The sequence below is a fragment of the Heptranchias perlo genome, chromosome 23 (assembly GCF_035084215.1).
Source record: "Heptranchias perlo isolate sHepPer1 chromosome 23, sHepPer1.hap1, whole genome shotgun sequence".
Lineage (NCBI taxonomy): Eukaryota > Metazoa > Chordata > Chondrichthyes > Hexanchiformes > Hexanchidae > Heptranchias > Heptranchias perlo.
In genome coordinates this window covers 21827726-21852064 of record NC_090347.1, presented here as the reverse complement: position 1 = coordinate 21852064, position 24339 = coordinate 21827726, and the positions used below count along the sequence as shown (strand labels likewise).

At 41.6% G+C, this 24339-nt stretch overlaps 1 protein-coding gene across 5 annotated transcripts in view; it reads left to right on the top strand.

The window, feature by feature from the left end:
• The window catches only part of rbfox3a (RNA binding fox-1 homolog 3a), a 139108-nt gene that overhangs the window by 53480 nt on the left and 61289 nt on the right, over window positions 1-24339 (top strand). For all 5 annotated transcript variants that reach the window (XM_068004508.1, XM_068004509.1, XM_068004513.1 and 2 more), the window contains exons 3-4: window positions 43-96; window positions 12722-12814. In XM_068004508.1, the coding sequence (XP_067860609.1) occupies window positions 43-96; window positions 12722-12814 (147 nt within the window). The remainder of the gene's footprint in view (window positions 1-42; window positions 97-12721; window positions 12815-24339) is intronic.

Below are 24339 nucleotides of genomic sequence, written 5' to 3'. Positions count from 1 at the left end.
GTGTAATCTTTCTAATGATTGTCTCTCTTGTTTCTTTTACAGCAATTTGGTAAAATTTTAGACGTTGAAATAATTTTTAATGAGCGGGGATCGAAGGTAAGTGACACATTCCAAATTTGTTGCTTTATCTTTTAAAGTAGTTTTGGTAAATTTGACAAAAAAAACTGTGGGTATTTTACGATATGTGTGGGTGTACTGAAAAGGGTTATTAGACACATAGATACTCATAGTTTATTGTATAATACACATTCTTGACATTGGACAGCTTTCCCCATCAGAATGCCTATGTGTACACATGTATGTGGCATCAGAAGTTTTGCTGCTAACAATACCACATATTTCCCACGGGTTATGTGCTCACACTAAGGGATAGACTATCCAATGGCTTCAATTGGCAATACACACAGATAAACACACATCTCAATTTGGAAGTGGATTTTGTGCTCCATTTTAACAGTCCGCTGAATATTTGAGTAATGAGTACAGATGACATAATTGTGGAAACTGGCTTGGATGAGCTACTGAGTTGGATAGTGAAAAAGAGCTTAATTAATGGATAGAGCTGAAATGACAAAATCATTCTAGGTTAATGGCTGCATCCCTACTGATACTAACAGCTCCATCATGCCGTCAAGCCCAGTAACATTGACACGACAGCTCCCTCAATGATGTCATCAGCACTTAGTAATACAGTAAAACAAATAAAGCATCACATTTCCTCACGCTATTTGTGTTTAAAAACAGTGCAGATGATGAGACACTCTGATGTCAGTGAGCTGGTCTATGTGGATCCTTAATGATCTGTAAGAATTACAGTGACATTCTTGCACATCTGAAAATTGTAGAGATTAGATTGAGGGTTAGAACACTGTGCCACGGTTATGGCCATTCATGGATGCTCTTACTGTTTTACTGGAAATGCAGTTTTCAATTGTCCCATATGATATTCATATATGCTCACATATCATTAAATTGTTTGTAAAAAAAACGAATGTGGCTAATTTCTGTCACATCTAAAGTTTGGACATGTGAAAAGTATCCCTACCCTTAGACACTAAATGAGTGTGATAACATTCTAATTAAGGATTTTGTGGACTATGATTTTGGAAAGTACAATCTGTCAGAAAACGTGAATGCTTTTCAGAGGCTACAGAGTGGTCTGTTGTCCTGAAAGGGTTATGGGGTGAACCAGCAGGTTTAAAAGGGATAATGTGTGAAATAGCAGGATTAGAGGATTAATGTGTGAAGCAGCAGGGTTAGAGGATTAATGTGTGAAGCAGCAGGGTTAGAGGATTAATGCATAAAACAACAGGTTTAAAAGATTAGTGTGTGAAACAGCAGGTTTAAAAGGTCAGTGTATGAAACAGCAGGTTTAGTGGGTTAATGTGCAAAAGAGTAGGTTTAGAGGATTAAAAGGGCAAAATTTTCCTGCTGATAGTAGCTGGACATGGTTTTGCACCATTATTAAACCAACTAGCACCAGCAGTGGGGGCAGGAGGAATGGGGCAGGCTGGACCTGAAGGTAGTGAGTGCTATTAATCTACCACCCAATTGTCACCATAGGGTGAGGATGGGGAGGGGGAGGGGGTGCGTAAATCTGGTCATGAGGAAAAGGCTTGTTCGAGGTTAGTCATTTTTATACTGGCGCTGTATACTTTGGATTCCAGGAGCCCAGTATTCATAAACCAACTCCCAGCATTTACATTGCTAAATCCAACTCCCTTATCCTGGTGGCAGAATCATAGTTTCAGTTCTCATGGGTCTCTGAGTCTGCCACTGGGATAATTGAGCTGGATTTCACAGTATAAATACCAGAAGCAGTGCCAGTATAAAGTGGTTGTTGGTGTTATTTCTACTTTGTAAAATTATCTGCCAAAGCACTACTACGAATACTAATTTACTAATACTTTACTCCTACTTCAACTTTACTGTTATTTTGCTTCTACATCTACTACTATTACTTCCAATTTACTATTACTTCTACTTTACTTCCACTACTACCACTTTATTACATCTACTGCAACTACTATTACTTCTACTAATTTACGACTACATCTACGACTATTGTTATTGCTAGTACTTCTACTTTACTACAACAACATTGCAATGAAATCCTCTCACCTGCAGGACAAGACTCTGGCTTGGTGTCCCTCTATTTATTTGTTAATTTTTTCACTCTGCTCCGAGAATGGTTTTCAAAAAACTGATACCAAAATTTGACAATGCAGCCTTCAATGTAAACCATGAGGGGAAAAAAAAGATAATAGGTCAACAACTGGTCCCATTGGTACAACCATTAGTACCCATCAGAATGAAAAGCTGGCCCATTGTGTCAACAACAGTTTCAGGGAGACTATGGGAAACAGAACGTTTAAAGGATTGGTGTGTGAAACAGTAGGTTTAAAGAGAGCAAGAAGAATGCCAGTGGATAATTTACAATGAAAAAATAGGCAAACTCTGATCCATACATAAGGATTGGGAGGGTTTTAGAAATCAGCAAAGGATAACCAAGAACATATGAACATAAGAAATCGGAGCAGGAGTAGGCTGTACAGCCCCTCGAGCCTGCTCCACCATTCAATAAGATCATTGCTGATCTTTGACCTCAATTCCACTTTCCCGCCCGATCCCCATATCCCTTGATTCCCTTCGAGTCCAAAAATCTATCGATCTCAGTCTTGAATATACTCAACGACTAAGCACCCACAGACCTCTGGGGTCGAGAATTCCAAATATTCACGACCCTCTGAGTGAAGAAATTCCTCCTCATCTCAGTCATAAATGTCTGACCTCTTATCCTGAGACTTCATCCTCTAGTTCTAGACTCAACAGCCAGGGGCACCATCCGCGCAGCATTTACCCTGTCAAGCCCTCTTAGAATCTTATATGTTTCAATGAGATCATCTCTCATTCTTCTAAACTCCAGAGAATATAGGTCCATCTACTCAATCTCTCCTCATCCCAGGAATCAATCTAGTGAACCTTCATTGCACCGCCTCTAAGGCAAGTATATCCTTCCTTAGGTAAGGAGACCAAAATTGCACACAGTATTCTCGGTGTGGTCTCACCAAAGCCCTGTACAATTGCAGCAAGACTTCCTTACTCTTGTACTCCAACCCTCTTGCAATAAGGGCCAACATACCATTTGCCTTCCTAATTGCTTGCTGTACCTGCATGTTAACTTTTTGTGTTTCGTGTACCAGGACATCCAAATCCCTCTGAATACCCACATTTAATAGTTTCTCGCCATTTAAAAAATATTCTGTTTTTCTATTTTTCTTATCAAAGTGAATAACCTCACATTTCCCCACATTACACTCCATCTGCCATCTTCTTGCCCACTCACTTAACCAGTCAATATCCCTTTGCAGACTCTTTGCATCCTCCTCGCAGCTTACTTTCCCACCTAGCTTTGTAACATCAGCAAACTTGGATACAATACACTCATCTAAGTCATTAATATAGATTGTAAATAGCTGAGGCCCGAGCACCGATCCCTGCGGCACTCCACTAGTTACAACGTGCCAAACCGAAAATTACCCGTTTATTCCTACTCTCTGTTTTCTGTCCGTTAACCAATCCTCAATCCATGCTAATATATTACCCCCAATCCCATATGCCCTAATCTTATGTAACAACCTTTTATGTGGCACCTTATCGAATGCCTCTTGAAAATCCAAATATACTACATCCACTGGTTCCCCATCTACCCTGCTAGTTATGCCTTCAAAAAAACTCTGATTTGTCAAACACGATTTCCCTTTCATAAAACCGTGTTGACTCTGCCTGATCATATTATGATTTTCTAAGTGCCCTATTACTACGTCCTTAATAATAGATTCTAACATTTTCCCTACTACTGATGTCAAGCTAACTGGCCTGGAGTTCCCTGTTTTCTCTCTCCCTCCTTTCTTGAATAGCAGGATTACATTTCCTACCTTTCAATCCATAGGTACCGTTCTAGAATCTAGGGAATTCTGGAAGATCAAAACCAATGCATCCACTATCTCTGCAGCCACCTCTTTTAAAACTCTGGGATGGAGGCCATCAGGTCCAGGGGATTTGTCGGCTTTTAGTCCCGTTAATTTTTCTAAAACAATAGAAATTGATAAAGAGGAAGAAAATTGAATATGAGAGTAAACTAGCAAGAAATATACAAACAGATTGTAAGAGCTTCTACAAGTATGTAAAAAGGAAGAGATTAGAGAAAGTAAATGTGGGTCCCTTAGAGGCAGAGACAGGAGAAATTATAATGGGGAATAAGGAAATGGCAGAGATGTTAAACAAATATTTTGTATCTGTCTTCACAGTAGAAGACACAATAAACATAATGGGGAACCAAGGGTCTAATGAGAGTTAGGAACTTAAAGTAATTAAGATTAGTGAAGAGAAAGTACTGGAGAAATTAATGGGACTAAAAGCCGACAAATCCCCCGGACCTGATCGCTTACATCCTAGATTTTTAAAAAAGGTGGTTGCAGAGATAGTGGATGCATTGGTTTTGATCTTCCAGAATTCCCTAGATTCTCGATCGTTTCCCGTGGATTGGAAGGTAGCAAATGTATCCCCGCTATTGAAGACAGGAGGAAGAAAGAAAACAGGGAACTATGGGGCAGTTAGACTGACATCAGTAGTAGGGAAAATGCTAGAATCTATTATTAAGGATGTAATAACAGGGCACTTAGAAAATCATGTTATGATTAGGCAGAGTCAATGAAAGGGAAATCGTGTTTTACAAATCTATTAGAGTTTTTTGAGGGTGTAACTAGCAGGGTAGATAAGGGGGAATCAGTGGATGTAGTATAATTGGATTTTCAAAAGGCTTTCGATAAGGTGCCGTTCAAGAGGTTGTTACACAAGATTAGAGCTCATGGGATCGGGGGTAATATATTAGCATGGATTGAGGATTGGTTAACAGACAGAATACAGAGAGTAGGAATAAACGCATTATTTTCGGTTTGGCAGTTTGTAACTAGTGGGGTTCCGCGAGGATCAGGGCTTGGGCCTCAGCTGTTTACAATATATATCAATAACTTAGACGAGGGGACTACGTGTAATGTATCCAAGTTTGCTGATGATACAAAGGTAGGTAGGAAAGTAAGCTGTGAGGAGGACACAAAGGGGTCAATTTTCGGATGGCCGAGCGGATGCATTCGTGGCGAGGAGGTTCCTAAAATTGGGGATTCCTGGAGCGGGCCTGGAGCCTGGCTCCAACCCGGCCACTTCCGGGTTCCCCAATGACGCGAATCAGTGCGTGTGCAGCCCCCGCATGCGGGATCCCACTTAAGATCATTATCTGGGTATTTGATGTCGTTTACAGACCTCATTAGTTGGAGATTTTAGGAGGATTCGGATTTTGGACTACCCAGAGCGTGTTTCCCATGCTGGGGGAAACACTCCCTGTTTAAACAGACATGTTGTAGCCAGCAGCCAGTGGCAGCTGCAAAGGTCCATTTAACAGGTGTGGGGTAATCCCTCATTCATTGCAGCATGGCACTCGGTCACCTGTCACCCCGTTGTCTCCACACTCCAAATTATTAAATCATACCCTAAACTCTGCTGTCCAAACACATTTACCTACTTTGTGGACCGCCTCACACTCACACCGTCAGGATTGGGGGGGTTGGGTGGGGGGGGGTTCCATTGCTGCATTCATCACTCCATTGGAGGACGAGCAACATCACCAGCCTCGCCAGGCATGCCGTTCACGCTACACAACACAGTGCTGCGCAACAGTCATGCAACTACACATACACCCACTGTAGGGTGACCCAGTGGGTGGCATCAAGGGTGTTCATGGAGAACCTCATGAAAGGGCATTTTTGCACAAGCCAGTCAAGAATGGCCAAGACGTGGCAGTAGTGATGAGAATATAATATGTAATGTGAGTTGATCAGAAATCAAATATAAGTAAAAACCATGACAAACCCACAAACACCCTTGTGCATCCCCTTCATGCTCACGACACATTTGCGTTACGCTTCCTACTACACATATGCGATGCATACCCTGTGGCTGCAGCACAGGTAGTGACAGGTTGGGTGAGGCTGACCGTGAAAGAGATGCATGAGAGGGTGAGTATGAGATAGAGCCATGAGATTGTATGAGGATTGGGTTGAGTGGTAGTGGTGGGATGAGTACTGGCGAGGTGAGTGAGTGCAGATAAGATGAGGATGAGCTTTGAGTGGGTGTGAGGAGTGATGTGACAGAGTAGTGTTGGCAGTGCAGAAGGAGATGTGGGGTGGGGGCGGTGATGTGGCAGACATAGTGTAGAGGAATGAGTAAGTGTACTCACTTCGGCTGACCTACTTAGGTGATTGAAGTGCCTCCTGCACTGTATGCAGGTGTGTGATATGTTGGTGGTGCTGGTGACCCCTTCTGCCACCTCGAGCCAGGCCTTCGTGGTGGCAGAAGCAGGCCACTTCCTCCCGTCCGCCGGGGAGAAGATCTCTGTCCTCCCCCTCCTCCTCCCTCCTCCTCACCCCATCCAGTAGGAACTGGAGTGAGGCATCATTAAACCTGGGAGCAGCCTTCCCCCGGGCTGCTCCATGTTGTAATTTTGGCTCCTTTTTGCAGCATCAGTCAGTGGAGGACTGCCCCTTTAAATAGGGCTCCTCCAGCTGACAGCCTATGATGCGGCTGCGCAGTCTGCCCGCTGCGCAGCTTTCCAGCGCGAAACCCAGAAGCCAAGTTAAGTGGCTTCAATTTACTTACGATCACGTGAGGAACCCACCGATTTTACTGGGCGGGTTGCCCAGTCGAACCCCCGCAGGCAACCCGGCTCCCTCCTAATATTGGGCCCAAAGAGTCTGCAAAGGGATATAGACAGGATAAGTGAGTGTGCAAGAAGGTGGCAGATGGAGTATAATGTGGGGAAATGTGAAATTATCCACTTTGGTAGGAAGAATAGAAAAGCAGAATATTTTTTAAAAGGTGAGAGACTAAGAAATGTTGGTATTCAGAGGGATTTGGGCACTCTTGTACATGAACCACAGAAAATTAACATGCAGGTACAGCAAGCAATTAGGAAGGCAAATGGTATGTTAGCTTTTATTGCAAGAGTTTGGAGTGTAAGAGTAAGGAAGTTTTGCTGCAATTATATAAGGCTCTGCTGAGACCAGACCTGGTGTACTGTGTACAGTTTTGGTCTCCTTACCTAAGGAAGGAGATACTTGCCTTAGAAGGGGTGCAACGAAGGTTCACTAGCTTGATTCCTGGGATGAAATGGTTGTCCTATGAGGAGAGATTGAATAAAATGGACCTATATTCTCTGGAGTTCAGAAGAATTAGAGATTATCTCATTGAAACGTATAAAATTCTTAGAGGGCTTGACAGGGTAGATGATGAGAGGCTGTTTCCCCTGCCTGGAGAGTCTAGAATTAGGGGTCATAGTTTCAAGATAAGTGTTCGGCCATTTAGGACTGAGATGAGGAAAAAATTCTTCACTCAGAGTTGTGAATCTTTGGAATTCTCTACCCCAGAGGGCTGTGGATGCTCTGTCGTTGCGTATATTCAAGATTGAGAGCGATAGATTTTTGGACATTAGTGGAATCAAGGGATATGGGGATACGGCAGGAAAGTGGAGTTGAGATAGAAAATCAGCCATGATCTTATTGAGTGACAGAGCAGGCTCGACAGGGCGTATGGTCTACTCCTGCTCCTATTTCTTATGTTGTTATGTTTATATGGTTTATTGATATAGTTACTATTTTAGTAATATGATTCTTAGTAAAGACTTTATGCCATGTGATTGAATGTCTTTTAGCCATTTACGTGCTAGAATCTAGCCTATGGCCATAATAAATGACAACAATAATCAAAATCCTCTCAATTTTACCAGTACTAATTGACGGCAATTAACTGTAGAATTATTTTTTTTAAATATTCAAAAATCAATATGAACATATGTAATATTTCTGATATACCTTCTGCCATTCATGGGGCACTATATTACTTAGTGGAATATTGTAGTTTGGTCCCCTGAGTGACAGATTCCCATATGTTCCAAAGGGTCCATATGTTTTTAATCAACCAACATCTATTCTAAATCACAGAGTAATTTAGAACCAACCACAACATGTCTTTAATGTATCTTAGATGAGTATAAGACTACCTTTAATATGCTGCAGACATTTTTGACAATATTTAGAAGCAACCACTTTAGCTGGTACAGTAGTGTGTTTATTTTAAGACCAATATTTAAAAACAACAGTTTCAGAATAATTTCAAAAATACCAAAAGTATGTAATCAGTACTTAAACAAAGTGAAAATAATTTTATTTTGCTATGCATGATTTAGAATATGTTTGGTATATTGGTTCTTACTTGTCTGTTTGACCTCTGCCCCATTTCAAGACTGATGCTCAGACTGATGTTCTGAACATTCTTCAACATACCAGTTGTATCATCCTCTGAACAGAGCAAGGATGGCAGAGAACAGGGACTCAAAATGCAGATGTGATTAATCAAATTGGTTTGTGGTATTTTCTGATCGCAGTCTTCAGATACAGTCTTGTAAACATACCTTCCCAATGCACCACTGCTATCCTCCCAGTTTCCCTGCTAAACATGACATTGCCATTTCCTAGAGCTGCTAGTATCCTCCTTATACTGCACAAATAGTATTAGTTTGAGAAAATCTCCCAAATCATCAGCAATTTCCCTGGAAATTTTTGAGATCATTTTTGAGATCTTAGTTTTTAAACATCTAATGACTTTGATATAAAAAAAACAATTTTAATTTTCTCACCCAACCATATCAAGTCAAAATATCTTAGAGAAAAACCACCCGCCAGTCTATGCTCTAATCTCCCTCATTTGTGCAGACAGCAGACAGAGATGCCATCACACCATGTATCAGAAGATGATAATCAGGAACACAAGTTCCAAGTTGAATAAGCAGATGAATTTTTTTTAAAATATGAAGTCTATATGAACTGAATTTTTGAATAAAGTAAAAAAGAACACTTGAAGTGGGACTGAAAGGCTGCCTCACTGGTTGAAGAGCTAAACTTGCTTAAGCAATTTAATTTACAAAAGGATATAATTCCCCTTAAGCACAAGATACAAATTTATAGTTTATGGTATAAATACGATTATTAGAACAGATTTAAAAAGTAGTCTAATTACAAGACAATTTAAGGTGTATATATTAATTGTTTTTTTCTTCAAATAATCCTCTTCCTTGTCTAGCAATGTAAGTCTAATACAATGTTATGTATATTCTCTGCCTGCCAACAGGCCTGGAATCACCAGTAGCTCCTGGCTACTAAAAATAGTAATTTGGCTACTACATTTGAAGTCCAGTAGTCCAATTGGTTTTGCATGTATAGGGATCCTAACTCTTACAAAGAATTCTATTCTGATCTCTACATGTTAACAGCGTAATGACAAATGTTACTTTTTACTCTGTGAAGAATGGAGTGCAGGATACTTATCACTATAATCACCACATTAAAACTCTTTTGACATGTCAAACTTATACGATGTGGACATTGTGACTTTAGAAGCCGGGAAAACAAAAATAATGATCAGGCAAGCTTGTAATCATGTGCATGAGACTATAAAACATTTTAATAGATTATTGCATTTGTTAAGTGGACAAGTTGAATAGCTGTTATTTTTTTAAATAGAAAAATACTACCCTTGATTCACAATCCGTAACACAGAAAGCAGAACAACCCCTGTTCAGAAGAGCAGAGTCACTTGTCCTACATCTGTGGATGATGCTGAATTGTTCAGCGTCATATTTTTTGTGAAGTCATCTCAAGCCAACATTGCATTCTTAAGTTCCATTGAAGTGTAGCAACGCAATCATCCAAATCCAGATCCACCTCAGGAAGGATATATTGGCTTTGGAGGGAGTGCATTGCAGATTCACCAGAATGATACCGGGGCTAAAAGAGTAAAATTATGAGGACAGGTTGAATAGACTAGGCTTGTATTCCCTTGAGTAAGTAAGATTAAGGAGTAATCTAATTGAGGTCTTTAAGATGAGTAAAGTGTAGATCGAGAGAAACTATTTCCTCTGATGGGGGAGTCCAGAACAAGGGGGCATAATCTTAAAATTAGAGCTAGGCAGTTCAGGGGTGATATCAGGAAGCACTTCTTCACACAAAGGGTAGTGGAAATCTGGAACTCTCTTCCACCAAAAAAATTGTTGAGGCTAGGTCAACTTAAAATTTCAAAATTGAGATGGATAAGTTTTTGTTAGGCATGGGTATTGAGGGTTACAGAAAGGCAGGTAAATGGAGTTAAGATACAGATCAGCTATGATCTAATTGAATGGTGGAACAGGCTCGAAGGGCTGAATGGCCTGCTCCTGTTCCTATGTTTCAGATCAATTGCCTTTAAAAGCCTGTTACCAAAAGACTTACTTGGCGCAATGGCACAGATGCTCTGATTGACAGAGCTCTATCTAAGGAACTAATTAATCCCAGTCCATCATTTTCAACAGAACCTGTCAGCTGAAGTTTCCTTATCTGATTGGAAAGCAGCCAATTGCGCCTGCCCAGAAGAAGGGATCAAAATCAGACCCTCAATAACTACCAACTATTACCTGTTCTGTCAGTAACTCATGAAAACTGTAGTAAATAAAAAATTGTTGCAATATCTCAGCCATAACAACCTGCTATTTGGACACTAATTTGGCCACAGAGCAAATCTGTCAGATGCAAATTTTAATCTCATGGTCTATAAATGAAGTGATTCTCCCAATGTCTAGCACCCAGTTAGAACAGCAGTCCTTATAATTTTTAGGACTTTTAATATAGCAAGACATCCCAGCTTCATTGAGAAGATGAGATGTGATGTCCTGAACTGGGTATGTGACTTTCTAAGAGGACACAAGTTCATGTTAATTTATCTTCTTGTTGCATCAGCGTCACAGGGTCCTTGTGAGAAACTTTTTTGGCTCCATCCTGTTTATTGCCTTATTCAATGATTTGGTACATGTTATCAAAAGTGACAGTATCCCCTTTCTTGATGATACTAGCCTCCATAGTGTGCTTAATCCTACATGTGAAAGGCTAGCAACATCCAAATCAGTCGAGGCAGATAGAGTTATCATTCAACATTGGATGGCCAAATGGCATATTACCTTCAGCACTAAAAGAATCAATCAATAACTCTGTTGAAAAAGATTGATTGTGATGTTATCAACCTTTCTCCACTGTAAATTTTCCAAACTCCCTTCAATTACAACCATTCAGCTCTTTGACCTGGTAATCACATCTGACCTACCCTGGGAAAAGCAAGTGGCAAGGGTGGGTGGAAAAACTGGCAGTAAAGTGAGAATTCTCAAGATAGCTTGGCACTCCTCATCGCTGCTGGCAACTTTCGAGTTCTACAAAGCCAATATCCACTCAAGTGATCCAATATTGTAGCTCTGTTTAGCTGACTGCACAGAAATCATGTCTTGTTCCTGGACTCAGATCTATGCAGACCAGTGGACTTGATGAGGATATCCTCTTCAATGCCAGACCCTTTACAACTTTGGAGAGCTGTCATCGGCTGTCAGTTCTCTACAAGATTATGACATGAACAGCACCATGAGTTGCTAGTGTTTAAACCAAATCTCTGTATTTTTGTCAGGAACCACAAGTGCTGTAGCAGCTGCACCTCGACACTCTGTTCTGCTCCACACACAACCAGCAGCAAAGCTTCCACTCACACACTGCTAGTGGAAGTATCTGCCACACAGTGTCATCACTCGGAGCTCTCCTTTATACACATAAGTTCAAACATAGAGTTAGTCGTTACATGCTGAGCTAGGGTTGCTGAATGTGCATTGAGCTATGGGAAATCAGTAACTTGCCCATTTGTATCCAGTGGAATTTTTATAAGACAGAAGTAAATCTGTGACACACTTGTCTTTATATTTGTCCATGGCTATATCCTGATAAAAGTGATGTAGCATATAATTAAAAAATATAGAACATAAATTAAGATCTTACGAGCCATTATTTCTCAAGACTCTTGGATAGCTAAAGGCCTTCCTCTACGTACAATGCAAAAAAAAACCTGTACCATTATATATTTTGGATAAACTAAATTCCAGCCTTGTTGCTATTTTTTTGCTTCATTTTACATGGTTTCAACTGAAGAAAAGTTACTGGTGTCAGAAACTACAGGCATCTTGTGATCATTTTTGAAACTGGGACAGTACTGTTTGACCTTCCATGAAATGTCCTAAACCTTTATGTAATTATATTTTGGTACATAAGAAACAAAACTATTTTCTTACCTTTTGCAATTTATTTTAGTGGTTACTTTCCAAAAAAGTGAAGTGATGCAAAGAAACTTCATGGGCACAAGTTGGGCTTAAGAAAAGTAAAATGGACCCATCTAGGTTAGATCCTTACAGTTTCTAATGGTACCCCCACTTTACTTAGTCAGACAATTCACTGGAAAGTGATCTTTCTGCTTATCCACTTTGGTAGTATTATCAGGTACAAGATCCTAGCAAGCATAATATAGCTGAACCACAATTACCACAAACATGTAAATAATCGAATTATGTGTTTTCAATTGCTCCAACTATTTCTTTCCCTCTCGATCTACTTTTGTTTCACATTCTTGGGTTTGGTTGCTCTGTTGTCTCATAGAATGACTTTATTACCTTGATGTTCCAGCTGGTGTACTTAACGTATCAAAAGACTGTCTTATTCCCTGTATAATCATATGCATGTCTCTCTTTTCCTTTTCTCTTACCTGCATGCAGGGATTTGGTTTCGTAACTTTCGAAACTAGTGCTGACGCGGACAGGGCACGGGAGAAATTAAATGGAACAATCGTAGAAGGTCGTAAAATAGAGGTGCAGGTCCAATTCTTTCTCTTTTCCCTACTTTCATTGTCTACTTTGTCATTTTCCATTGGTTAGTTAGTGTGCGTTTTCCATTTCCTCCTTTCCCATCTTCCATATCTGAATATATTGCCTGAAACAGGTGTCTTCTTTCAGCAAAGGAATCACAGTGCCTGGTTTGGTGTTCCTCGTTGTCCTTTCAATGCTCAGGATGGTGTAGTATTTGAGATCAACAATGTGTAAAGCTCTATAAAATCATATCTAATAATGAACACTGCCAGTTAAAGCCACTCAGTAGTCAAGTAAAACTGTTTTTATTTTATAAGATCATCTTATTTCTAAAGAACACGTTGGACTTTATAAAGACAAGGTTTCACTCAGTTTTTGTTTATTGCTGATGCCAATAGATAAGACATAAAGACCACGGACAAAAAATACACTTTATCAAAATAGGGCACAGCTATTTTGTGTTTTCTTCATATGTGGTGACGTCATTTTAGACAGAATATCCTAGTCTAATATAGTCACATCATTTTGTTCAAACACTTCCTGTGCTGGGGACAGTTAATATGCCCACTGCCTTGTTTTCTAAAAAAGATGTCTGAGAGCAACTTCCTCAGCCACTAGCAGCACTGAAATGAAAGAGTAAGTGGCTTTTCAGTTGAAGATATTTTAAAAGCTTTTAGTACAAAGAGTATACTTTTGCAATTGTTCTAAGCCATCTTTACTGTGATGCTTTTTGTTACTCATTTCCATTAGTTTTTGTGTTCACCTTAAGACTCACTGATGAACTCTGATATGAAATGAATCCCATGGGAATTAATCTACAAGTCAACAGCATAATAATAATGCTCAATTTCTTCAGCTTGAAATTTGCAAGACTTAGCTGGAAGTACAAAGAATATAAATGTTCTGGGGTTTAGCCTATTTGCTTCGCTGCCTCACAGTGCTGGAGATGTCCAGAATACAACAAACAGTATTTTTGGCATTAATGATAGATTAGTACAACTGCTGAACTGAGACCAGAGCAATGTACTACATGTATCAACAGTGGATCGGTATTGATAACAAGGAAGGTATACTTAATTACAGGACCATTGTAAGATTGCAATCAAAATGCTCTCTCTAATGCTATTTCCTGGTTTATAATAGTTTTTTGTTGGTATCAGTACTGATATATATGGGTACTGACTAATATGCGTAATGGCTCAGAGTGAAGAAGTAAATTGAGGCACCAAAGTTACTGTCACTATTCATGCTAGTAGTGACTCCATCACTATTTAAGTAGCTGAAGGTGGAGGGTAGATTCCAATAATTGCATCTAATGCATCTAATGTAGTGTCTTCACAAATCTACATTTCCTTTTGAGGTTCGAGTATATTGTGTCTACAAAATTAAAGGCAGGCCTATTGACCTGTATTTTGTTTTTCCATTTTAAAACTGTGAAATGCCAAAAAATTTTACGCAATTTCCTATTGCACCTGAAGTGATCCAAATAGTGTACACTTTGACAAATAAATAGGAGCTCCACATGTTTAGCACAACAGATGTAACAGTTAAGATTGTAATGGCTAAAAATGCCCATTTAAGTATAATTCAGTGATCTTGGAAACAGTGAAATTTGCTTCTATTAGATTGGGTTTTACAAATTGCACAAGTGCACAGCAGGGTTTTCAAAGCTTGAACAGTCGGTACTGGGAAAAGATTCTGATCTGGCACTAGATGCCTGAAACACTGTGCCTGGGTTCTTCCAGTCCATCATCACTGATCCATACCATTCCTATGTCACTTACCTGCATCTCCTTCCATCTCTTTTCATTTATGAAGTTCATACCATACCCATATAGATCATTTCATAGCTTCTTATTCAAGGTAAGCATGTTATAAGCAAAGCCACTTAGTTTAATATAGTTGACGGTGTGTGCTTTGAAGTTAAATTATTTGTCGATTGCATTAAGATCTGCACGACTGCCTGTTACTGGAAATCTCCATTTTCTAAAATGTGCCAAGGTTGATGTAAATTGTTTTTTTTTAAATTCGCATTTATTATTAAAAAAGTTTTGATGTGACATTTTTCCTTAACTATGAAAGCATGAAATGTTAACGGTAGAGATTTTTCATTTTGGAGATTTTTGCAACCAAATTCATCAAAATAAATAATGGGTCGAAAATTGCGCTAAGCGGCGAACAGACATCGCCCGCCACTCGTAAGTAACTAATTCGCCCATAAAATTTTTGCGGGCTCTGAGTGCCAACTTGCTTTAATTGAGACCTGCAAGAAGTGCAGTTGTCTTTCCCGGACTTCTCTGAGCTGTGAGAGCGGGGAAAGGAACTCTCTCTCCCCTCAACCAGTCAGCTGGAAGCAAGCCACGCTGTGAGAACCAGGAAGTGCAGCTCATTCACAGACGAAGAACCAGGAAGTGTCAGATAAGATTAGTAAATGTACTATAAAATGAGATAGAGAAAGCGAAATAGAGTGTAAGATTAAAAAACTGAGATAAAAGAGACAGAAAGAAAAAGTAAAAAATTAAAAGTTTCACATTTTTAAACTTTTTTTAAATTTAAATGTCCAAAAACTATTAAAATCAGGAGTAATGAGACTCCACATTTTTCAAAGTTAATTTTCCGTGCCAGAGAGGTTGTTTGGCAGTCATTAATACTTGCCACACTGTTAAAAGTTAATTTAGACCTGATATAACTCAGCATACCTTTTTTCTGGCAAGATTAGTTAGTTTCCAGCTGAACAGGAGAGCATGTTCGCATTGGGCCATTGATTGTAGCAGGCGATATCTCTTTAACGCAAAGCTGTCATATCAGCAGGGAATCAGGAAGACCAAGTTCTGGATTTCCGCGTTTGACTGCGCATGTGTGATCGCCAAAACCATAGAACCATAGAAAAGATACAGCACAGAAGGGGGCCATTCGGCCCATCGTATCCGCGTTGGCTCGAAGAACAACCAGGTTCCCATTCTAATCCCACCTTCCAACACCCGATCTGTAGCCCTGCAGCTTACAGCACTTTAGGTGCAGGTCCAGGTACTTTTTAAAAGAGTTGAGGGTCCCTGCTTCTACCACCAATTCGGGCAGCGAATTCCATACACCCACCACCAAAAAAAGTTTTTCCTCATGTCCCCTCTAATCCTTCCGCCAATCAGCTTAAATCTATATCCTCTAGTTCTTGAACTCTCCACAAGGGGAAACAGGTACTTCCTGTCTACTCTATCTGGGCCCCTCATAATTTTGGACACCTCAATCAAGTCACCCCTCAGCCTCCTCTGCTCCAAGGAAAACAACCCCAGCCTATCCAATCTCTCCTCGTAGCTGCAATTTTCAAGCCCTGGCAGCATTTTTGTAAATCTTCTATGCACTCTCTCCAGAGCAATTACATCCTTCCTGAATTGTGGTGACCAGAACTGCACACAGTACTCCAGCTGTGGCCTTACCAGCATTTTATACAGTTCCATCATTACATCCTTACTTTTGTATTCTATACCTTGGCTAATAACGGGGAGCATTCTGTATGTCTTCTTCACAACCTTATCTACCTGTACTGCCACTTTCAGGGATCTGTGCACATGCACTCCAAGGTCTCTCACTTCCTCTACCCCTCTCAATATATTCCCGTTTACTGCGTATTCCCTTTTACTGTTTGCCGTCCCTAAGTGCATTATCTCACACTTCTCCGGGTTGAACTCCATTTGCCATTTTTCCGCCCACTCCACCAACCCATTGATATCTTCTTGGAGTCTACAGTTATCCTCTTCACTATCAACTACACGGCCAATTTTTGTGTCATCTGCAAATTTGCCAATCATTCCCCCTACGTTCAAGTCCAAATCATTAATATATACCACAAACAGCAAGGGACCCAACACTGAGCCCTGTGGCACACACTGGAAACGGATTTCCATTCGCAAAGACATTCATTGACTTTGCCTCTTGTTACTGAGACAATTTTGGATCCAATTTGCTACATTTCCCTGTATCCCATGGGCTTTTACCTTTCTGACCAGTCTGCCATGTGGGACCTTGTCAAATGCCTTACTAAAATCCATGTGGACAACATCCACTGCACTACCCTCATCAATCCTCCTTGTCACTTCCTCAAAGAATTTAATCAGATTTGTAAGGCATGACCTTCCCTGAACAAATCCATGCTGACTATCCCTGATTAAATCATGCCTTTCCAAGTGACAGTTTATCCTATCTCTCAGTATTGATTCTAATAGTTTGCCCACCACCGAGGTAAGACTGACCGGCCTATAATTGTTCGGCCTTTCCCTCGTACTACGTTTGCAGTCTTCCAGTCCTTCGGTACCTCCCCTGTATTTCGCGAGGATTGGAAAATGATCCTCAGAGCATCCGCTATTTCCTCCCTGGCTTCCTTCAATAGCCTAGGAAACAATCCATCCGGCCCTGGTGACTTATCAACTTTCAAGGATTCCAGTCCCTTTACTACTTCATCTCGTAATGTTTACCTTATCCAATATTTCACACCTCTCCTCTTTAACTACCACATCCAGATCATCCCTTTCCTTTGTGAATACGGAGACAAAATATTCATTTAAAACCCTACCCACATTCTCTGCTTCTACACACAAGTTACCCTTATCATCCCTGATAGGTCCCACCTATTCCTTAGCTATCCTCTTGTTCTTAATGTACTGATAAAACATCTTTGGGTTTTCTTTAATCTTACTAGCTAATATTTTTTCATGCCCTCTCTTTGCTTTCCTTATTTCCTTTTTTACGTCATCCCTGTACTTTCTATACTCCTTTCTGCAGTATTTAGTTTTCTGTGACAGTCAGAAGCTTTCTTTTTCTGCTTTATCTTGCTCCGTATACTTCTAGACAACCAGGGGGCTCTAAATTTGGTAGTGCCACCCTTTTTCTTTGAGGGGAAGTGTCTGTATTGTACCCGTAGAATTTCACTTTTTAGTGCCTCCCACTGGCTTGCCACTGATTTCTCCTCAACTAGTTGTGTCCAGTCCACTTCTGCCAAATCACCTCTTAGTTCTGTAAAATTTGCCTTCCCCCAATTTAAAATGTTTACTCCTGATTTAACCCTGTCCTTTTCCATAATAATGCTAAAACTAACTGAATTGTGGTCACTATCCACAATATGGTCACCCACTGTCACTTCACCCACTTGCCCATCTTCATTTCCCAGGACTAAATCTAGAATTGCATCCCCTCTTGTTGGGCTTGTCACATACTGGCTGAGAAAAGTTCTCCTGGACACTGATCAAGAATTTTGCGCCCCCTGTGCCCCTCACACTGTTTGAACTTGCTCTTCGATTTGCCCATTAATAACAGTGAGCGCTGTTAGGCTCATTGTTATTTTACAAGTACTTTCCAGCCCAATATCATCATTCCTATTTCCTTAACAATTGGTTGTAACACCCTATATGTTTGTTATCTTATAGAGGTGAATAAAACGTACTGGTTTAATCTAATGCTGGTAATATCTTGTCTAGATGTATGCGAGTAGTTTGGTTAATCTTTTATTGAACAGTAAAATTTCAATGCAATTGTCATGAATCAGTTCATCATGGAAGACAATTACTTCATGTAAACTCCAGTGTATAAATGTAGCTAGTTCCCCTCCCCCCATCTGGCCCCACATATGCTGGGGTAGCCAAACTCCGGTCCCATCTGTTATCAGGGCCAATCCGCTCTTGGAACTGTACCTGAGAACCAGCCAGCGCAGCTTTGGGCACCCACCACAGAATGGAAGGATGCCCAGAAGAAAAGGGATTACCTCCTTAAAGGGATCACTGCCATGTGATCTCCAGGCCACATTGTTATCACTTTTTCACAAATGGGTCATCTTTACAAGGATGATACCAGAACTGAGGGGTTATAACTATAGGAAAGACTGAACAAGTTGGGGCTCTTTTCTCTAGAAAAGGGATGATCTGATAGAGGTAATTAAAATTATAAAGGGGTTTGATAGGGTAGACATAGAGTCTATGTTTCCACTTGTGGGGGAGTCATAAACTAGGGGTCATAAATATAAGATAGTCACTAATAAATCCAATAAGGAATTCAGGAGAAACATCTTTACCCAGAGAGTGGTTAGAATGTGGAATTCGCTACCGCATGGAGTAGTTGAAGCGAATAGCATAGATGCATTTAAGAGGAAGCTAGATAAGTACATGAGGGAGAAAAAAATAGAAGGATATGCTGATAGGGTTAGATGAAGTAGGGTGGGATGAGGCTTGTGTGGAGCATAAACATCGGTATTGACCAGTTGGGCTGAATGGCCTGATTCTGTGCTGTATATTCTATGTAATTCTATGTTGGCCTGAAAGTGCCTCCCCATAGGGAGCCTCCTGGGTCCACTTCCAATAGAAGAGTAAAATATGTGGCTCACAGAAGATCTGAGAAACCAGGAACTCTCATCAAATCCATGGATGGAAATTATTGGATTTGCTTGGATTAGGGTTCTTGCATCTCCTTTTAAGGTTCACTGGAAATGATGATGTGAGGGTTGCGAAGCCACATGTATGAATTCCTGACCCAAACTGCAGCATGTTCCCCCCCATCCCCATCTTGCTGAAACAGCTGGATGCCTAGCTGTGAGAGGTAAAAAGTCCAGGAGACAATGTCGGTCTCTGCCCTCAGTCAGTCTCCAGCAGAAAAGTACCAAGGAAAACAATACAAACCCTATTAAGTCAATTGGCAGATGAGGTAAGGGCACAGAATGCCAAGAAGCCTCTGTGCAACAGACAGTCCAACAAATAGAAGTCACAGTGGGACTACTCTTTTTGCTCTTGGCACTATCTCTGGTTTAGAATCTTGCATAGAATATATGGGAGCTGTATGCGATAATGTAGCTATATGCAAATATTTAACTGCTTACTTGGGTCATTGTGGACTGATAGGCATCAGTTGAATTTCTCCTGTAATTATTCCTAGTCCTTGGATGGTGATCTTCCTCATAGATCATTTAAAGTCTTTGGAAGTGATCAATGGGTCAAGTTATCCATTCAATTATAAGCATCCTGTGGGGCTGCTTACAGTATATGTTTGTTTGGCAGCTGTATCTGTCTAGGCAAACACCATATTGAATCTTGAGAATGTCCGAAAGCCTACATATAGTGGTGAAAAATACAGTTTAGATGTCCTTTGTTCTGGGGTATCTTCAAAGAAATTTGGAGCTATGTCTTGGGAGGCATTGCACAAAGACAGCAGTCAGTCTGATGCCATTGGGGTTATAAGGCTAATCAAGAGATTCAGTGGTAGCAGATAGCATATGAAAAGTAAGTGACTTGTTTCAAGAGTTGGTTTTATGTTGAGTATTAACACAGAAGTACCTTTTTTTTTGCATTTTAAGGAGATTAATAATGTTTGTACTTTTTGTAGATATACTATTTGTGCTCAGATCTATCCATTTACCTATTTAAAGTTAATAAATTGTTTGTTGGTTTATAATCATAACCTCAGTCTGAAACAGTGTATATTTTTCCATTAACCAAATGTGAACAGATCACGTGACAGCATGTGATGTATTCCAACAAACCGGAATACAGAGACAAGGGCTCTTTCTTCGACCCTTGGGTATTGCCATTTATATAATTGAATATCAGGCAGGTAAAGGCACAGTTTGGTTCATAGGGCATGCGAGGCATTGCATACGGGAGTGTGTGGTGACCCTGAATCCAAGGAAAGACCTAACATAAAAACCCCCAGAAAAGCAAATAGGTATAAGGGTTTCCATGTACAAGATTGTGCATGGAAACCCTTAGTGGCATAGTAAGATGTATTGATGTACAAGATTGCATACATTGAATGCAGCACATAATTTTAATAAAGAGCCCTTGTGTTCCTGCTATTTCCATCTCAGTCTATCATTTGCACCGCAGTCTAATGTGACAACGCAGACCTCGTCAGCTATCACTGGGAGAGTAAGACTCCAGCTTATATAAGTGAGACCTTCTTACGTGCTTTAAATATAAGGGAGCACCATTCACACTAGTACTGTTTATACATCAGATTTTACAGTAATTAAAAATCTTTCACGCTTCTGAAAGATTAATTCCCTGAAGTGTCTACATTTTAATTAATACAAAATTCAGAGGCACTCACTACAATATTAGCTGTGGAAACAAAATCTTAATTTTCTCATCATTGTAGAGAGGTTAATGTTTAAAGTGATGGTGTTCAATGTGCAGAAGATATATACTTTTAAACCCAAATATTTCAAAGGAGTTTATGGTATTGCTAATATACCAGGGCCGGGTGGGGTGGGGGGGAGGGATTTTTCAACTTGGGAAAGCCCGTTTAACTTCCAAGAAATGAACACCAAGCCGCTGAAAGTTGGGTCATGATCTCGCATTCCCGTTTCACACACAAAACTCGCCCTTTACCATTGTGAATCGAGGCTTTTAGGCATCCTGTCTAAAATGGAGGCTTTTAGGCATTCAGTCTGCCTGAAAACGGCAGGTGCCTATCCAAGCATACTAATTAGGGCCCTGTGCTTGTTTTAGAATCCATGTGCCCTTTTCAGCTCTGGTGTCCAATTCGGCAATTCTAAATCAGTCACAGAAATCATGGGTGTGACCAGCCTGGAGGATTAAAGGGATCATAAGCTGCTGTCAGGTATATCAATGGTTAGTTTAACTGGACTGCCAGTGTGCTGCTTTTGAGCTTTTGGGGAGTTTTGGCTGTTGGAACTGAGAGTAATTGTTTCTGAAAGTATTTGGTGAGTCAGCAGAGAGCTTTTGACCAGGGGCTTCTGGCAAACTTCTGCTTGGTTTCAGTAAGCTTGGTGCCATTGTGGCTGGAAGAAGAGCAGCAGGTTGGAGTCCAGGGAGCTGCAGCTGCAGAGAGGAGAGATAGGTGGGCAGCTAGCAGGAGGCCTTACCCCACGGGAGTGTAAAGGCCCAGAACTTCATACCTGCAGTGTATGAGGAGGTTCTGCTTTACCAAGGAGGCTGTCACAGATTTCTGTCACCTGCTGCAGTACCAACTGCAGCCCAACACAAGGTCACATACATCCTTGCCTGTTGCTGTCAGATACGGTGGCTCTGAACGTTAATGCCCTAGGGTCATTCCAGTCTGCAGCAGGTGATATCTGCAACATCAGTTCAGGTCTGCATTTGCCAGGTGACAGATGGGCTTTTTCCAAAGCCAATGACTTAATTTCCTTCCCCATGAACGAAGCAGGAAGATGGGGTTCTGAGTTTTTCCAGGATTGCAGGCTCCCCCCCGAGGTGCTGAGCACCATTGACTGCACACACATAGCTTTGCGTGCTCCAGTAAAAGAGCCTGGAGTCTACATGGTGAGGAAGGGATTTCACTCACTGATCATCCAGCTGGTGTACAACAACATGCAGGTCTGTGCCAGGTTTCCTGGTAGCTGCCATGATGCCTTCATTGTGCGCCAGTCCTCAGCCCCCCTCTCATCCCGAACATCAGGTCAGAGGCTGGCAGCTTGGGGACAAGAGATGTCCTCTCCAAACCTGGCTGATGCGACACCTCTCAAGAAACCAAGCACGGACGCAGAGATGTGGCACAATCAGTGCCGTGCCTCCACTCGACCCACTGAAGCAACACTTCTGCTGGCCGGATAAGCCTGGAGGAGTCCTGCAGTACAGTCTCCGGGGACATCCTGTCTGCTGCATGCTGCACATCTATACCATTAAGAGGGGCCAAACCGTCGAGCCAGCTGCAGAAGAAGGCACGGAATGGGAGGAGCATGCACGACAGGAAGACCCTAAGAATGATGAGGAAGAGCTGAGGAAGAGCAGGGTTCACCCATCCTGCCAGCGGCAAGAACCCTTCAACACCAGCACATCCAGAAGTGCTTTGGCTGAAAACTCCTTATTCTCCTGCACCAACAGTCCCAATCCTTAGGACAACACTCAACCTGAACACAAGCATGAGTGGTCGCGTTGAGTCGGAATCAAATACTCACCAAACAAACTCTGCAGAACAAGAATTTCAAAAAAGAATGTAATTTACAGTGATGTTTACACCTCCATGAACTACTGTTCACCCTAGTGCAACCCATACGGGGATAGGGCAGGAAAGTGGAGTTGAGGTAGAAGATCAGCCATGATCTTATTAAATGGCGGAGCAGGATTGAGGGGCCATATGGCCTACTCCTGCTCCTATTTCTTATGTTCTTAACCCCTTAGTGCCTGTACTAAATGGTCTTCTGCCTACTCTAGTGCTCCTATAAGGTGCTCCCTGAGTGGCTTCAGCTTGGGATGTAAAAGACTGCTGGGCCTCCAATGAGGGACCATGAGATGGCGGTAGCCAGCAACCTCGAGGAGCTCAGGCCTTAGAAGGCCCAGCTGCAGTTGTGGCACCTCGGCGGCTGCTGCTGGGGCAGTCTGGCCAACTGGCTTTGCCACACCAGGACTGGCACTGAACAAGAGGGTGGCGCGAGAGCAGGCCTACTGTCACCCTGCGAGAGGACAGCACGCACCTCTCCCATGTTGTCACTGCCATATGTATGTGATGGTGCCTCGGCACTCCCACTGAACTGCAGTAGGGCAGACTGTAGGACTGACGTAATATCTTGGAAGCCCCTATCAATGCTTTCCTTCAAGCTTTGTTAGCTGTAGGAAATGGTGGGGCCCAGAGCCTGCCTGGTCTCAGTATGTGCATCGTTAAGCGATGCTTCCACTGGTGCCAGAGACTCTTGGCGAGAGTGCCCAACTGCTCCATGGTAGACTGCAGTAGCTTGATGCCATGTATGACTACCACACGGAAGTTGGAAGTTGACTCTTCCACATTCTCCATCATGTTACGTTGCTCCCCAACATGCAGTCCACTACATCTGACAATTCCTGGCATGTAGCCAATATTCGCCTTTTGAAAGCTGGGGCCTGGAAGTCATTGTCTCTGCCCTCTAAAGTGGGGCTAGGATAGTGAGCTCGCCCTCCAGTGAGCAGTGTCCTGAACTGTGTTGTCCTCCTATCCTTGTGGCTGTACACATATGCTCGGTCATCAGCCAATGCTGACCTCTCTAAGTCACTATCTAAAGCACACAGAGTGACAATTTCTGAGCTGGTGCTTGCAAGGGTAAGAGTGATTGATGGTGCATCTTGAGTTGCACCTTCTTCTGTACTGCTAATGAGCCCAAGACTTCATCAGGCCAGGTAGCAAGAGGCCAGGTGCATTCACACAGATAAGGGGAACGGCAAATTGGAAGGAGAGTCAATTTAGGCTTATCCTGCACCTCCTAGTAGTTAGTTTCAGATCAGATTAGAGGAGCTCCATTTGGAATGCCTCAAATAATGAAGCATTCCATGTCCACATGCAGTAAGATCTGGATAACATTCAGGCTTGGGCTGATAAGTGGCAAGTAACATTTGCGCCACACAAGTGCCAGAAAATGATTATCTCCAACAAGAGAGAGCCTAACCACCTCCCCTTCACATTCAATGGTATTACCGTTGCTGAGTCCCCCACCATCAATATCTTGGGGGTCACTATTGACCAGAAACTCAACCAGCCACATTAATGCCGTGGCTACTAAAACAGGTCAGAGGCTGGGTATTCTGCGGCGAGTGGCTCACTTC